The following is a 15726-nucleotide window of genomic DNA, read 5'->3' as shown; positions in this document are numbered from 1 at the left end:
GTTATTTTTGGAAGGAAGGGAGAGCGGGGGGGGGGGAGCGAAATATTCCAAAGAGAAATCTGATCATTAAAAAAAAAACTTTTCAGAATGAGCCAAAATAATTTCCTTTAAATTCCCCTTTGCCCCTATCGCAATGCATCTCCTCCCCGCCCCCCCCTCCTGCTTTCTTTTGTCGTGCGTGTGTGTCTGTGTGTGTGACCATAGACGACCCATACTAATCAGGTCTCAAAGTAAATAGCAGAGCAGGGCGATCTCAATGTAAATTGTGCTTGTCAGAAGAATCCTCCTCCCTTTCTCTCTCTCTCTCTCGCCCCCTCCCTTCCCTCTCCTTTCCTCCCCCCTCCCTCCTTCCCATCTCAGTCAGTAGGTAGCAAAGAATAAAGGCGGGGGGGGGAGGGAGAGGGAGAGAGAGAGAGAGGAGATCTCAGCCAATGGAGTGAAGGAGGCTTGGCTAACCTTAGCCTCCCATTTTCTCTCCCCCCAATTCAGGGCTCTGACCAGTCAGTCGCCTTTGATTATCAGTTGCCAGCAGCCCCTCTCTTGGCTCCTTGACATGAGCTCCATATAAGGCAGCGATCTCCATAGAAACGTGTCAGTTTCAATAGTAGTGTCAAAGTTCACTATATACAGACATTCGCGCAGATCCCCCTTTCGGAAACATTGCTCTGCTAGTCTTCCCGTTTAAACGCATTCATTTTTTGGTTCTCTCTCTCTCTCTCTCTCTCTCTCTCTCCCTCTCCCTCTCCCCCTCTCTCTCTCCTTTCTTGCATATTCTATTAGTTGAAGGCTGGTTTTTTTCTCTCTTTATCTCCTTCTCTCTCCACTCCTTTTCTCCTTTTCCTGGTGCCTCTCGCCTTCTTCCTTCATGAGACCAGAGAGAGGGAAAACTTAAAAGAAAGGGGAAAGACCGCAAAAGAAAAAGAGCAAAAAGGAAGAAAGAAAGAGGGGCGCCTTTTGAACATCTTCATATCTTCAATTTTTAAACACTTTTAAAATTGTTGTTTTAGGGGAGGGTTTTGTTTTTGGCTGCGGAGGTTTGTTTTCTTTTTCTTTTTCTCCTCCGAAATTTACTTTAAAAAGAAAAGAAAAGAAGAAGAAAAATAAGAAGGTTTTTCCCCCCTCCTTTCCTTCCCCTTCCTCTTGGGCGATCTCCAGTGATTATTGTCAGCAGCGCGGAAGAAGAAAGAAGGCGAGGAGAGAAGGAACTGCCGCGCGAGCAAGGAAGGCTCCAGCAAGCCGGAGAAGCAGGAGAAGGGGCTTTTATTTATTCGACCTACTTTGGATCTCTCTCGCGCGCCTTTCGGCTTTTCCCCTCCCCTCGGCGCGCGGCTGACATTCGCTCCGCTTCTGCTCTCTCCATGTTCGCCTTTCGCTCCGCCACTTGGCTGGGGATCCTCGGTCTGCCGCGCCTGGGCGAAGTCGAGGGCGCTGCTGGGGCTTCTCCTTTGTATCTTCCTCAGCGAAATTGACGAGCGAGAGAGGCAGAGAGACAGAGAGAAAGCGGCGCGCACGGAGAAAGAGAGACGCAGCTAAAGAGAGAGAGCCCGGCGGCAAAGCAGCGGCGGCGGCGGCCGGAGCCGGAGCCCAGAACAACGGCGGCGGCGGCGGCGAGAGACCCCCAAAGTGTCTCGTCCAGTCTCCTCTCGCGTCTTCCTCCTCGTCGTCGCCCTCGGGCTGGTCGGCGGAGCTTCCCGAAGCGCCTTTCCTGCATGGCTGACGCGCTGCCTCGGACTTGGCCCCCGGACACCCGCGCGCCCTGAGCGGCAGCCGCGCCTCGGCTTCCCGTGCGGCTTTGCCGGCCTCCCTGCGCGCCGACGGGCGCGATCCAGCAGCGGCTCTCCCGGCCGGGCCCCAGCGGCTTCGGCGGCGAGCAGTGGCGGCGACGGAAGCGGCCGCAGCCCCGGCAGAGAGACCAGCTTCTTCACCAGCAGCAGCGGCGGCAGCAGGAGCAGCTTCGGCGGCGGCGGCGGCGGCAGCAGCATCGCGCGGCTCCGGGCTCCTTCCTTGCTGCTGCTGCCTCTTTCGTGCCGGTCGGCCGGGCGGGCGCACCGCTAGCCCGCCGCGGACGGTGCGGGGCTGGCTGGCCCGGCAGGGTGTCCGGCGAGCCGGTCGCCTCCTCTTCCTCCCTTTCCTCCTCCTCCTCCTGCTCCTTCCCCCCGTCGCCCTCTCCTCCCTCTCCTCCCCAGGGTCACCCTCCTGAATGCCTCTCCCGACAGCCCGCTTCGCCCTGGCTGCTTTTGCAACTTGAAAAGGGACACGTTTCTGGGGGGGGAGGGAGGGAAGGGACTGAGAGAAGAAGCAGGAGGAGGAGGAGAGCGGGGGACACCATCCTGCTAGACAGGGGGGGTTAAACCCTCTGGAATTCCATTGTCTCCCCCCTTGCCAAAAGAAAAGAAAAAGAAGCCACTCCACATTAGAGAGAGGGAAAGAGAAAGAGAGAGAGAGAGAGGAAGAAGGAAGGAAGGAAGGAGGGGGCAGGGCAGCAGAAAGAAGCAGAAAAAGATCGGCAGCGGAGAGGCGGCGGCGGCAGCCACAGCAGCAACAGCCGCGGAGAGGCGGGAGGAGCCCCGATCCCTCGCCTCTGCCCCCCCCCCGCGACAAACCCAAGCAGCCGCCCTTCTCTCCCCCCTTACCCTACCCCACCCCCCTTCCCCACCCCGACCCCGACCCCCACCCCTCCTCCTCTCCCGGCCTCTTCTCCGGCAGCCCATCATCACCACCAGGCACCCCCCTCTTTTTTTTTCCTCCGTGGGCCCGAGATATGGCAATGGTAGTTAGCAGCTGGCGAGATGCGCAAGAGGACGTGGCCGGGGGCGGCCCCACCGGAGCAGCTCAGCCGGGCCGGGACCCGCAGCAAGGGGCCTCGGCTGCCCCCCACACGCCGCAGACGCCCAGCCAGCCGGGCGCGCCGTCCACGCCGGGCGACAAGGGGCAGCAGCAGCAGGGATCGGGCCAGAGCCAGCAGCAGCAGCAGCACATCGAGTGCGTGGTTTGCGGCGACAAGTCCAGCGGCAAGCACTATGGGCAGTTCACCTGCGAGGGCTGCAAAAGTTTCTTCAAGCGAAGCGTCCGCAGGAACTTAACGTACACTTGCCGGGCCAACCGGAACTGTCCCATCGACCAGCACCACCGCAACCAGTGCCAGTACTGCCGCCTCAAGAAGTGCCTCAAAGTGGGCATGAGGCGGGAAGGTGAATATTATTTCTTCCCTATTCGGATCCGGATTGTTTGTGTGTGTGTCCAGGGCAGGTTAGGAGGAGGAGGAGGAGGGACAGAAGGATGGTACCCCCTGCCTCTCCTCCGAGCATCCCCCTCCCCACCAAACAGACACACTTGCGCAACCACTACACTTGCTTCCTTTAGAGATGCGTAATGTTGCTATTACTCTTACTCCACCACCGATTGAATGGTGTCTATTCCTGGGTTGGGGGCTTTCTCCTTTCTTGGCTTGGAGCTGGTGGGGGCAGGCAGAGAGAGGGAGAGAGCGACCCTTCTTTCAGGCTCCCTTTCGTCCCATTAGAAAGATGGAGGGAGGAAAGAGAAAGCACAACAGTTCACGTTAGATCCTTCCCCCACCACAACCCTGGCCTCAAAGCTGAAAGAGACGTGTGTCGTGTGTAAGTTTGTTTGTTTGTTTAAAAATCATAATATATATATAAATTGGAGAGCCAGTGGTGTTTTAATTGCGCTGTTTGTGTGGCTGCTTCCTTGCACCTTCGCTCTCTGCTAGGCGATCCCACCTCGCCAAATCCGGCCTTGTTTGGACTCCCTCGTGCTTTCAAAGGAAGTTTGTGAACGATCACTGCTTTTACAGTTCTGTCATTTCCCACCCCGTGTGCATGCTGCTTGTTTTATTTCTCCATCAGACGCCATCGTCGCTTTATACTGCATCCCAATAATACTGGTTCTTATTAGTCTTGTTATTTTTAAGCAGAGCTTGCCTTTGGAATGTGGTGCTTATTTGAAAAGGAATACATCCAGTGTTATAATGGTACTGTGTGTGTGTGTGTGTGTGTGTGTGTGTGTGTGTGTGTGTGTGTGTGTGTTAATTCAGAGAGAGAGAGAGAGAGAGAGAGATGAATGAAAGGAGTAGTTATTATATGTATTTGTATGCGGGGGGTGTATGTGTGTGCTTGTGTATATATAGCAAGATCGATTTACTGCGGTGGTGTTTTTGGTCTCCACACACATATACACACACTATTTAGCTGTTTGATGTTGAAAATTCAGCCTCGTGACCCTATTTAAAGAGGTCCTGAGGAGTCAAATGAACCAAACACTTTCAGCAATGGAAATGGCTTGAAAATAATAGAAAAAAATAAAATAAATAAAGCACATCTCTCCCGTGTGCCACAAGGAAAGAATGGAAATCCTTTTAAAACGGGCCACTGATGACTTCATTTAGGAGTTTCGGAGAGCTGTTGTCAGGATAGGGGTCTCGGGGAAAAATGTATATATCGAGAGCGAGGGGGAGCATAGGGATATATGTATAGCAGCTAGCAGCCCTCTCACAGCCTTTGAACTGTGTTTGCATTTAATTGAAACACAGAGCTGCCAGGTTTGGAAGTATAATTTGCAGAGGGGGGAGGAAAGGGGGATTCTGACAGTTCGATGGCATTATATTTTTCCCCATCAAAAGTATGATTAACAACAGGAAACCCTGAAGAAATTAACTCTTCCTGTGAAACAGAAAATATTAATTTTCTGCACCTAAGAAATAACTCTCAGTTGTCCTCTCTTTGCTCTAAATTACCTTTGTTTACATGCCAGGAGTGTGAATTGCTGACCCAGATTAAGCAGACCCGGACACACACACACGCACACACAAACTTTGCTCAGCTTCGGAAACTCCAAGCATGCTTGCGTTTGGGGCTGGGGTGGTTAATGAATTCCGTGAGTTTGTGTGCCCGGCGCGTCTCTTTTTGCACAGTTGCAAACGTGCGTTTTCACTGACCAGATCGTGGGCATATCTTTCCCACCCTCCTTTAATTTTCATTTTTATGCATCTGCAGAGAATAATTTGCCCTTCTTGCCACACTCAAGTTCGGCTTCCATAAATCGAAATCTTCATTTTGACCTCCTTTTTAATAACAATAACAGCAGTCAAACCTTTCCTTCCCGCCCCCCTCCCTGTCCTCCTACAACCAGGGAGAAAGAACTCTGCTGCAAACAGGAGAGAAGCTTCCTCAGCTGAACCTGGGACCTGTTTAGGGAGAAGGCGCAGGGGGTAGCTCTCCCACCCTCACCTCACCCCACCCCACCCCCACTCCAAGCACTTTTGCAAGCCTATTTGCTGAGTGGGACTCCGGACTGGCAAATAAAGCGGGGAGCCTGCGCGGGATGGCCTTTCCGGATTCCCAATCCTCGGAGCGCTAAATCGGCCGAGAGGTGACCTAGGATGGCTGCCTGGCTATCAGGCAAGGCTAGGAGAGAGCAACTTGGAGGTGGGCCATGACTTTGGAGAGTTCTTTCGGGGACTGCCTCATCACCACCACCACCACCATTTTCATCATTCCTTTTATTATTACTATTACTACAAAGAGAATGGCAGCCTTGAAAGGCAGTATACATGTCCCCATTTGCACAACAATGCAAGTTGAGGTGGGTGGGGGGAACAGGCTTGCATTGTGTGTGTTTGCCACCCTCCCGGCCGGATTTGTGCGTGTCTGTGTGAGAGAAAGAGCCGACGCCTGTGTGTGTGTGTCTGTGTACGCGCTGTGTGCGCGCGTTGCTGTGGGAAGAAGGCTCCGCTTTGTTGCGCGGCGGCGGCTAGCGGGCTGGGTTTCGCCAAGGCTGCTGGATGCACATTTCCTCTCCTTTTCTCTCTCTCTCCCTCTTTTCGTCAGCGGTTCAGCGAGGAAGGATGCCTCCGAGCCAGCCGAACCCGGGCCAGTACGCGCTGACCAACGGCGACCCGCTGAACGGCCACTGCTACCTGTCGGGCTACATCTCGCTGCTGCTGCGCGCTGAGCCTTACCCGACGTCCCGCTACGGCAGCCAGTGCATGCAGCCCAACAACATCATGGGCATCGAGAACATCTGCGAGCTGGCGGCGCGGCTGCTCTTCAGCGCCGTCGAGTGGGCCCGCAACATCCCCTTCTTCCCGGACCTGCAGATCACCGACCAGGTGGCCCTGCTGCGCCTCACCTGGAGCGAGCTCTTCGTCCTCAACGCGGCCCAGTGCTCCATGCCCCTGCACGTGGCGCCCCTCTTGGCCGCAGCAGGCCTCCACGCCTCGCCCATGTCCGCAGACCGCGTGGTGGCCTTCATGGACCACATCCGCATCTTCCAGGAGCAAGTGGAGAAGCTCAAGGCCCTGCACGTCGACTCGGCCGAGTACAGCTGCCTCAAAGCCATCGTCCTCTTCACCTCAGGTCAGTGGAGTGGCGGGTGGGAACGGGGGGAGTGTTAGGGGGGTGAGCAGCAGCACCAGGGGAGCATGGCTACTAGGCAAGTCCAGGCGCCTTCCTCCCCAAGCAGACCGGCCTCCTAGTTTGGGGATAGTCCCCCGGAATAGTCTGGAGCAAGGAAAGGCGCGCAGGGCCTGCTGAGGCCAAACCTGCGAGCCTAGTGCAGAAGGTTTGTGCAGCAGACGTACCAGAGCCTCATCCAAATTCACTTTGCGTTGGGAAAACGAATCCCTGCCCTCTCCGCAGCACGGCTGCAGCTTCCTCCTGCGCTCCCAGTCGTCTTAAGCATTCGTTGGATTGTTCCCGTTAGGCAGGCGGGTGGCTTTGGCAGCTTCCGGTAGGCCTTGGGTGAAATCGACTAACTTGAAGGTGTAGCGTTGTGCTCATTGTAGAAGATGGTATTCGGCCTCAGGTGGGGGAGAGGGGGTGGCCTAGGAGCATAAAATTTCCCGCACCCTTTCCTCGTGCGTTTGTGTGTTTATTTGTTTGTGGAAGGGAGGAGAAATAGGTTAGGCCTTGCTGAAAGGGCTTCTTGCCAGAGCTTGTTCCAATAAGGCAGGCAGGAGCACAAATAAATCATAAATAATACTGCTTTATTGCTGTCTGATCCCCCACCCACCCACCCTTATCGGAAGCCATTCATATTTGCAGTTGCTGTGGTTAGTGACGCTCGTAAAAATGGATTCGAGCGCCAGAAAAGGACTTACTTCCCTCCTTCAAAATAAAGGAAATAATACTCAGCCTCAGGCTTTAGAGTACCAACCTGCAGATGCATTTCCTCCCTCCCTCCCTTCTTCTTGTTTTTTTTTTTTAAACAATGCAAAACCACGCAAACACTGGGAAATGTAACAGATTGCCTGCAAAAATATCAAATTAAGGGTAGGCGGGGGTAACGTGCATGTTAGCAATTTTACTTATGATAGATGGTTCAAATTAACTTTGCAGGAGAGTGCATTAACGTCGCCTTTGAAGTGCTCCGGTTGGAGCCTATAAGAATACAAGACATCCTTTATTATTGTAACCTGTGGGAGAGACATATATACACACCAACCTGCAAGGAATAAGGAACAAAGACAAGGGGGAACTTGGCGGAGCCGTTTGGGACTGGGGTTGTGTTTGCGAGGGTGGAGGGGTGCGGCGCTGGTCTCTCCACCTGGCACTTTTTGCAAAACTTTTCGTATCTATCTACGTATATCCTTCAGGATCTTATACCATTAAATCTGCCACCCACCCCCTACCCCCGTTTATAGTGGCCCGAAAAGATAAACAAAGCTTTTTGGGAAACAAAGCTGTTTCCGAGGGTCTGGCTGGAGGGGAGAAACCCATCAATATTTGTTGCCTTTCATGCATGAGAAATAGTATTTGCATTGTAGTCAAACGACTCTTAAATTTGCACAATATTGTAATGTAGCAAATGCAGTATTAATATCGATTTGAACATCGGATAATTTACTTAGACAGGGGGATCTCATTGGTATGCGTGGTGCTGGTAGACATGGACTGTGACTGCCCCCCCCTTGTTCTTCAGGCTGCAAATGCAGGCCAGAGCGAGGGTGGAAAAAGGCCGGGCTCTTTCTTCGCAGAGAATCAAGTACAAGTCTTAAAACAAGTGGGGGAGATTTACTGAACAGCCGCAGAGACGTTGGGGTGCGTTTTATCTTCAGGAGGCTTGCCCTGACGGAAACGTGTTTTTCAGAACTGACAAAAAGAGACCCTGGTGGCATTTTTCAGGGTGATTTAACTGGAGGGTCCTCCCGCAGCCCCTCATGCTTTTTTGTTAACTCGTTTATTCATTTGGGGGGCGGTTAGATCTGAACTGGGCGGGAATAGCCCGGCCATTTGGAAAATGCAGCTTTTAGGCCGCAGCCTTAAAGAAAGAGGGCGGCCTGCTTTATTGACTTCACCGCCAAAAGCCCTTGCCTAAAAGGTTTGACCCCCCCCCCTCCGACCCCTTGAAAGGCGCTTTCTTTCCCTTTTCTCAAATCCAGGATAGCTTAGAATATTGCTAGCTGTATTTGCTATATTTATGTGTGTCCATATATATTTTGATGGTACGCAATGCCATTTTTTTAATTGAGGGACTGCAAATGGGCGACATCCCAAGATAAGCTGAAATAATAATAGCATTTTCTAGCACTCGGATGGGGTGGAAGCCCCAATGGCGGAGAAACAGAATTCCCACTCTAGTTATGTCATATCTTTCTCCTCCTCCCTCCTCTCTCAAAGGCCGCCACTTCTACCCCCTACGCCCATTTCCACTTGGGCCTGATCTTGTTTTGATTGCTAGCCAGAAGGTAATTGATGGCCCGGCTTTCGCCAAGTCCTCCAACTTTTTAAGGAAACTTTGATGGATGGAAAAGACATTTTTAGCCACCTGGTCCCAGGGGGTTTAACTCAACAACATGATCCCAAACGTAAAATGCTTCCAGATCACTGGTGTTTAAGATCAGCAGGGGTCACTGGCTTGGAAGTTATTCTAGTTTCTTGCTTGCCTCTTCTTCTTCTTCATCCACCACTTTCTGCCCATTTGGGTTCCGGATATTATTTTCCATCCACCAAAGTTTGGAGTCTGTCCCAGGAAGGAGCATTGTGTTGAAAGTAGCGCTGGTTGATTTGTTGTTTTCCCACACAGAGAGATATGCAAACTCCATTAAAGAATTGCCTTTCTAATTCTGACACCACCACCCCGCACTTCGATATATAAAATCTCCCACGGAGGGCCAGGTTAGATAAGATCAGTTCAATAAATCTATCTCCTGCGCCATAAGAACTTTGATTTCTCGTTATATGCGAGCTGATTACGTCTATATTTTCTGAGCACTAAACTCTCCTGGATGCGTTACATGAAATACATTCCCTGTACTACAAAGGCCCAGGTTGGCGTGTGCTGAACAGTAATGATTATTTATTTACATCATTTCTTCGCCATAGACTGGAGGAAGAAATATTGAGAAATAATGACTGCAGGAAGAAATATGATCATCTTAAAAAGTGGGACACGCACAATTTCCACCCAAACCCACCCTTCTCTCGTTCCCGCCCGCCCCCTTCATCCTTGTTGAGATGTAATTCACAGAAGGTGAATATGCATCGCTTTCCCTTCTTTGGTCTATTTCATCTTAACTCAATCAGCTAATCGATCAGATAGCATAGATTGTTTAATTAATTTTCAGATCCTCTTGCTTTCGCGGTGGAGATTGAAAGCATCCCCCGATCCTAGAGCTATTTGTTTGAAATGTAGGGGGGGGAGAGATGAGTCCGTCTGAGCTGTCTGGTGTTTCGAGTAAGGGGGTGCGGAATAAAATCCAAGCGTGCCTCTCATATATACCTGAGGGGACCTTTATTTCTTTTTTTATAATAAAAAAATGAGAGGCAAGCTGAAGAAGCTATCTGATAGAAGATGCACTGGAAATACGACAGGAGAATCTCCGTTCTATCTGGTCTGTGCCTTTTCTCAAAGATCCGGTGGTGGTCTTTGCGCCGGAGGTGAAAGACCGGATAAATATTTCACCCCCTCCCTAAGGAATGGGACCTCCCAGATAAATGTGAGGAAGAGGCAATCAGGTCCTGAAGTCCTGCCGTGCTTAAAAGTTGGGTAGAAACCTTTCGCCTGAGTGGACGAGTAGCAATACAAGTCAAATAAATAGCAAAGGATAAGTTAGCTGGTGATCTCTAGCACTCCCCATCCAAGGAGGCCAGGGACTCTCTCGGCTATGGACCACGGAGAAGGGCAGGCCTCCGCTGTTGGGTGCGTGTGGGTTGCAAGCTGGCTCCCCCCTAGCCCACCCGTTAGATGTTGCAAATGATCACTGTATTTAAGGCAAAAGTAGAAATTAGCACAACAGTCGGGCGTAGGTAATTGCAGATCTAAGCGCTCCTTAGGCCGTGGCTGGGGTCATGGGGGTCTTTTCCTCAGAAGAGCCAGAATTACAGCTTGGTTGCTCTGTTTTCGCTGGAGGCCAGAGGCCTGGAATTGAAGGTGTTTGACATGCTTTTTTTAAAAGCCACTTTTGGAAACTAGGGAGAGGGACACCCCACCCCGCAAGTTCAACAACAACAACAACGAAATCCACTTGCCACAGTATCCCCTTTTTAATGGATTGCTATGGTGAATAAATCTGGAGCGCCTTTTGCAGGGTCATTCTTATTTTACATGGGCAATTTCGTGAATTCCTTTTGGGGGCCATTACTCTGCGATTAATTCTTATATAGATTTCTATATTAGCAGAGGCCGCCTTTGATCTGCGCTAAACCGTCCTGCTAGCAGACGGCCGCCTTGTGATCCGGGTGTTTTGAAATATTTATTATTAATATAAGAAAAACAGGCCGGGGGGGGAGGAGGAGGAGGAGAGGAGGACGGCCTGCGGGTGCTTGAGCTCAAAGAACCCACCGCCTCGGTGTGGGGAGCTTACTCTCTCCCTCCCCCAAAATACTATGTGGTGTCTGTGTGTGCGTTTAGGCAGGGGAGAAGGGGTCACTTTCTGCTAAGACTTGTAAGACCGAAAGAGAAATATCTGGCGAGGGAGTTGGGTGTCTTTCCTCTTATTGCGCCTTTTGCTGGCTGTGCCAGATGCCCAGGATCTCGGGGTCCTGAGCGCTAGAGCTGGCTGGGCCTCCTGCATTGCTCTCTGCCGAGCTAGATTGAGCTTTAGTGGCAGCGGCAGCGGCAGCAGCTCCAGCGAGGCAGCCGGCGCAGCAGCTTTGTGCGTGCGAGCAAGGGCGAGAGCAGCTGCAGACAGACGGCTGCTTAGCGCGCAGGCTTGGGGTGCGGGAGGGGGGCAGCTTGGCGGGGCTGGAAGAGGCAGCCCGGACCGAGCCATCTTCCCGGCGATGATTTTATAGCTTACAGAGATGTGACCAATTTTCAATTACTCGATCCGAGAGATCCCCAGACAAAGCAGGGCCTCCCTTTCTCCCCCCCACGATCGGAAATGGAAGCGCGGCCGCCTTTCGTGCGAGCAACTCCAAATCCTCTCCTGGCTTTCTCTCTCTCGCGCGCGCGCTTGGCCCCGTTTCTTGCACCCCGAAGCCCTTTTCCTTTAGTTGAGGACGAGGCTGCGTGTGTTTGTCCTGGGCGGGGTGGGGAGGTTGGAGAGAGAGAGAGAGTACTTGGGAGAAACGGAATCCCTCCCGGCTGGCTGTATCTGTCTGTGTGTCTGTCTTGAGAGATGGTACTGTATATGTCAATGGGATGTAACAATAGGATTCAGCAGCCGAGGCCTCCGTTCTTTCCTGGCTGATTGGGGGGGGCAGGTTGCTGGCTGGCTGGGGAAAGATGGCTCCGGCTCCCCTCCCGGCTGCCTTTCCGCGTCTTCCATTATTTATTTGCAAGGTGTAGGAAGCTGCACAAAGAGGGGGGCGGCGGAGGGGGCGTCCGGGGTCGCGGAGGCCGGGTTGCTGCTGCTGCCTGGTTATTGCTGCTGCTGCGCTTTGGGGGGGGGGAGTGGGGAGAGCTGTGGGCCTTGGTACCCCCCTGGCTAACCGTGTCTGTTCTTCTTCTTTTTCTTCTTCTTCTTCTTCTCCTCCTCCTCCTCTTGTCCCCTCCCGCCCGGTCCCCCGGCGCTGCGTGGCAGATGCGTGTGGCCTCTCGGACGCGGCGCACATCGAGAGCCTGCAAGAGAAGTCTCAGTGCGCCCTGGAGGAATACGTGCGGAGCCAGTACCCCAACCAGCCCAGCCGCTTCGGCAAACTGCTCCTCCGGCTGCCTTCGCTGCGCACAGTCTCGTCGTCGGTCATCGAACAGCTCTTCTTCGTCCGCTTGGTAGGTAAAACCCCCATCGAGACGCTCATTCGAGACATGCTGCTCTCCGGCAGCAGCTTCAACTGGCCTTACATGTCCATCCAGTGTTCATAGAGCACCTCCTGGGCTCCCCCGCTTAGAGACCCTGAGAGGAGGAAGGCCTCCAGCCCAGCCAGAGACCGGCCCAGACAACCACCACCTTGGGGGCGCACGCAGCCGGGTGGGGGGATCCGAGGAGAGAGAGAGAGAAGCAGAAAGAAAGGGAGGAGGAGGACACAGAGAGAGAGAGAGATAGGAGCAGACCCCTCAGACACTGCACGAAAGACTCGCTTAGGATCAGACCCCGGCTGAGAGAGGCGGTGATGGTGATGATGATGATGATGAAGGCGAAATGGACACCTCGTATTTTGTGGAACAAACCATTGACACTGAGATGGGAAACTTTAAACAAAAACCATTTTAAAAAGAGGACCGAAGAGATTAAAACAAAAAAATCCCCCCTAAAAAAAGAAGACTAGAATGGATTTCCCTGGATTTATGATGGATGGACTGAGGTGGATCTATCGTCTGTACAGCAAAACAAAACACACAGTTTAAGAGACAGAACAAACAAACAAAAACCTGGAGCCGAATTGAACTGGTGGACGGGGTGAGGGGAAGAGGGAGGGGGACCCAAAGGCAAAACACTTTCCACGAACATTGTTCTTCATTTTGTAAGATATTAGTCTTTATTTTCACTTTTTTTGTAAAATTTAAAACATCGTATGCGCATAAAGGAGGCGAGAGGGGAGGGGGGAAACACCACAAGAAACAAACAAGAATTAGGGGAGGGAAAAAATAACATTTTCCAAATAATTATTAAAAAAACAACAAGGAATTGTTCTGTGTGTATGTATCTATATCTGTTTTGTATTTCTTTCTGGTTCCAAACCAGGCTTCCTGTGATTCTATACTAATAATTTTTATATAACCCTTTGCTTCTTATATTGAGTGCGATATATGTTGTCGAAGCTGTTCTTCAAGAATTAAAATTGAAGTGAGAATTTAAACAAAAATAAAAGAATTTAGAAAAAAAATAATTACAAAGGCAACCCAAGCGCAACATCCAACACAGATTCCCACTCCAATCCATGAGTTCTTGTTCCTTGAAGCAAACCTAAAGTTTGGGTTTGCGGGTGGTGGGTTTCTTTCCCGCCCCCCAAGGCTTTGTGCCTTATATAAGAGGTCCAAGGTGTGGGGTCCTTGTTCAACAACAAAAAAATACAGTGGTCATGCTGCTGGTAAGGTGCGCACATCTCTCTGTATTCCCAAACTGCCTGGTTTTAATGTGATTCTGGTGACTGATGCTGACGAAATGCGGGGGGGGGGGGAAACGGGGACGACAGTTAAGAGGAATTCCCTTAGGTTGCAACCCTACATTCATTTAACTGGGAAGGGAGTCCCATTAAACCCAATGCGGCTCAACATCTGCGTGAGCCTACTGGCGTTCTATGAAAATAACCCGGAAAAGAAAACAGGGCCAGCCCTACCACTAGATAGAGTAAGGAGGGTGCCTCAGGCAGCTGATTTTGAGGTGCCTTGAAAGGACAGTGAATAGTTGTTGTTGTTTTTAATTTATTAGTATTATATTTTTGCTCCCATCGAGAGGCGTTTGTGCTAGTTGGCTGCTTGTTTTTCTCCTTGGGTTTGCACCTTGGATTTATAGGGAGGAGCTCCATTTGCTGTTCTGCCTGTAATGCCTAATAAAGGTAAGGCGAAGTGAACTATTCTGCCTCGGGTGGCGAGATGTCTTTGGCCTGTCCTGAAAGTAAATTTCCACTCCTCTGGAGTGTTGTCATGTCAGGACTGAAGCTCTTATTTTCCTTCCCCACCCCTTACACTTTGTAAAGGTCTCTGTGTCAGGTGCGGGCAATTTCCTCCTGGTGCAGGTCTTTCCTCCGGGCTGGTGAGTTTCCCCAGAGTTCTAAAGCCACCCTCAGAGAGAGGGAGGTGCATATGTCTGGTCGTGTGTACTTATCCAAGGACAGGCGTGCGCCCCTATTCCCGTGGGCTCATGGAATCCTAAAGCTGTTAGTCTCCTTCAAATGACTGTCAGAGCAGCTTTCCAAAAACACCCACACCCAACACACATGCCCCCCCCAACCTACTATTCGTTCTCAGAGTGGAGCCCCTTTTGAAGGTAAAGATTTTCCCAGAGCTTGGAGCTGGTCGCTGCAGATCTCTGTAACAGCTTTCACTGCATTAATGTTTTATAGGATCTGAGACGGAGCTGTAAGAACACACACTGCCAAGGGAGCTCTTTCTTAACGTATTAATAAAGCCGGATCTTTAAAAATAACATTCGTGTGTCTCTCCCCCCCCCCCCGCCCTCCGCCTCACATTCTCCAGTTTCTCCCTCGCCCTCCAAACACATCCAGGATGAGGCAGGATTTTCAATTGGAAGAGTCACTGGCAGTGTTTTTTCTGTTAATTTGCTGTCTACACTCCCAAGAATTTTTTCTTTTTTTTTCTTTTTTTGTTTTGCATTAACAAGATCCTTCAGCCTAACCCGCTTGGGGTTTTTTAATATTCTAGACGCAGTAGATCCCGAGAGAGAGAGAGAGAGAGAGAGAGAGAGAGAGAGAGAGAGAGAGAGAGAGAGAGAATTTTCTATATGGAGGGCACTTACAACTGCATAATAACATTGCTAGCAGCTACAGTCTATGGACTAGTCAGTTTCAATAGGCAGGCTGTAAGAATGCACATTTTGGCTCTTAACTGGCCAGGACGAGCTCTGAAAAAACCGATGTAACTGCCAAAGCCGGAGGTAGCCCTGTTTTTGCATAGACCGGGTAGGGAAATGTCACCTCAAGGCCCTGAAGACCAGACAGCCCTTGAAGATTTAGGCCCCGATAGGTTTAGGATCCTTGAGAAAAGGCCGCAGAAAGCGTCCTTTTCGCATCAGAAGTAAATCTATGTTATGCACCCCTGGTGAAACCGGAGTAATGTTTCCTATATCCCACCCCAAATTCATTTTCGACCTTCTGGGGAACGATGATATTAAATAATATTTTGTAACAAAATAGTGCCGGGAGTGGAGAAATCCTTCCAGATCTAGACAAGGTGTAGAAAAGGAGGTTGATATTCTGGGCTCTTTTCCTTACTGAGGACAGCAACAAAGCCTGCCCGGTTCCTTTGGGAAGGGTGTTCACTGTTCAGATGATGCTTGGTGGAGATTTTCGGTTACTTTGGCCCAACGATTTAACACGAATTAGGCTGTATAAAGCGCTAAAGAACTAACTGATATTGTTGGACCTTAGTCTACATATTATGATGAATCTGTTAGTCAATCTAAGACGAAAAACCAACCCTTTCTCACATGCCGTTCTCTCCATTAGACATGCTACCCATTCACGAATCCGTTGCCCTTCTACAGAAATGGATGCTCTTTTGGGATACGCCTTGCTCTAGAGCCTGTTTGAGACCAGAATACTATCTGTCTACCTCTCTGTCATTATTCATCTGCTCCTCTTTGCTGCAGTTACAAGACCTTAAATAGTGATGATGATGATGATGATGATGATAACAACGATAACT

The 15726-nt window shown here is 50.9% G+C and overlaps 1 protein-coding gene across 1 annotated transcript; it reads left to right on the top strand.

The window, feature by feature from the left end:
* The first annotated feature begins 1607 nt into the window (after positions 1–1607).
* NR2F1 (nuclear receptor subfamily 2 group F member 1) lies at positions 1608–12519 on the top strand. The gene is made up of 3 exons (XM_035100129.2): positions 1608–3191; positions 5847–6374; positions 11984–12519. The coding sequence occupies exons 1-3, from the start codon at positions 2762–2764 to the stop codon at positions 12262–12264; spliced, it is 1239 nt and encodes a 412-aa protein (XP_034956020.1). The 5' UTR covers positions 1608–2761; the 3' UTR covers positions 12265–12519.
* Positions 12520–15726: the final 3207 nt, after the last annotated feature.

The sequence above is a fragment of the Zootoca vivipara genome, chromosome 11 (assembly GCF_963506605.1).
Source record: "Zootoca vivipara chromosome 11, rZooViv1.1, whole genome shotgun sequence".
NCBI classification, from domain to species: domain Eukaryota; kingdom Metazoa; phylum Chordata; class Lepidosauria; order Squamata; family Lacertidae; genus Zootoca; species Zootoca vivipara.
This window is presented reverse-complemented; position numbering and strand designations above follow the sequence as displayed.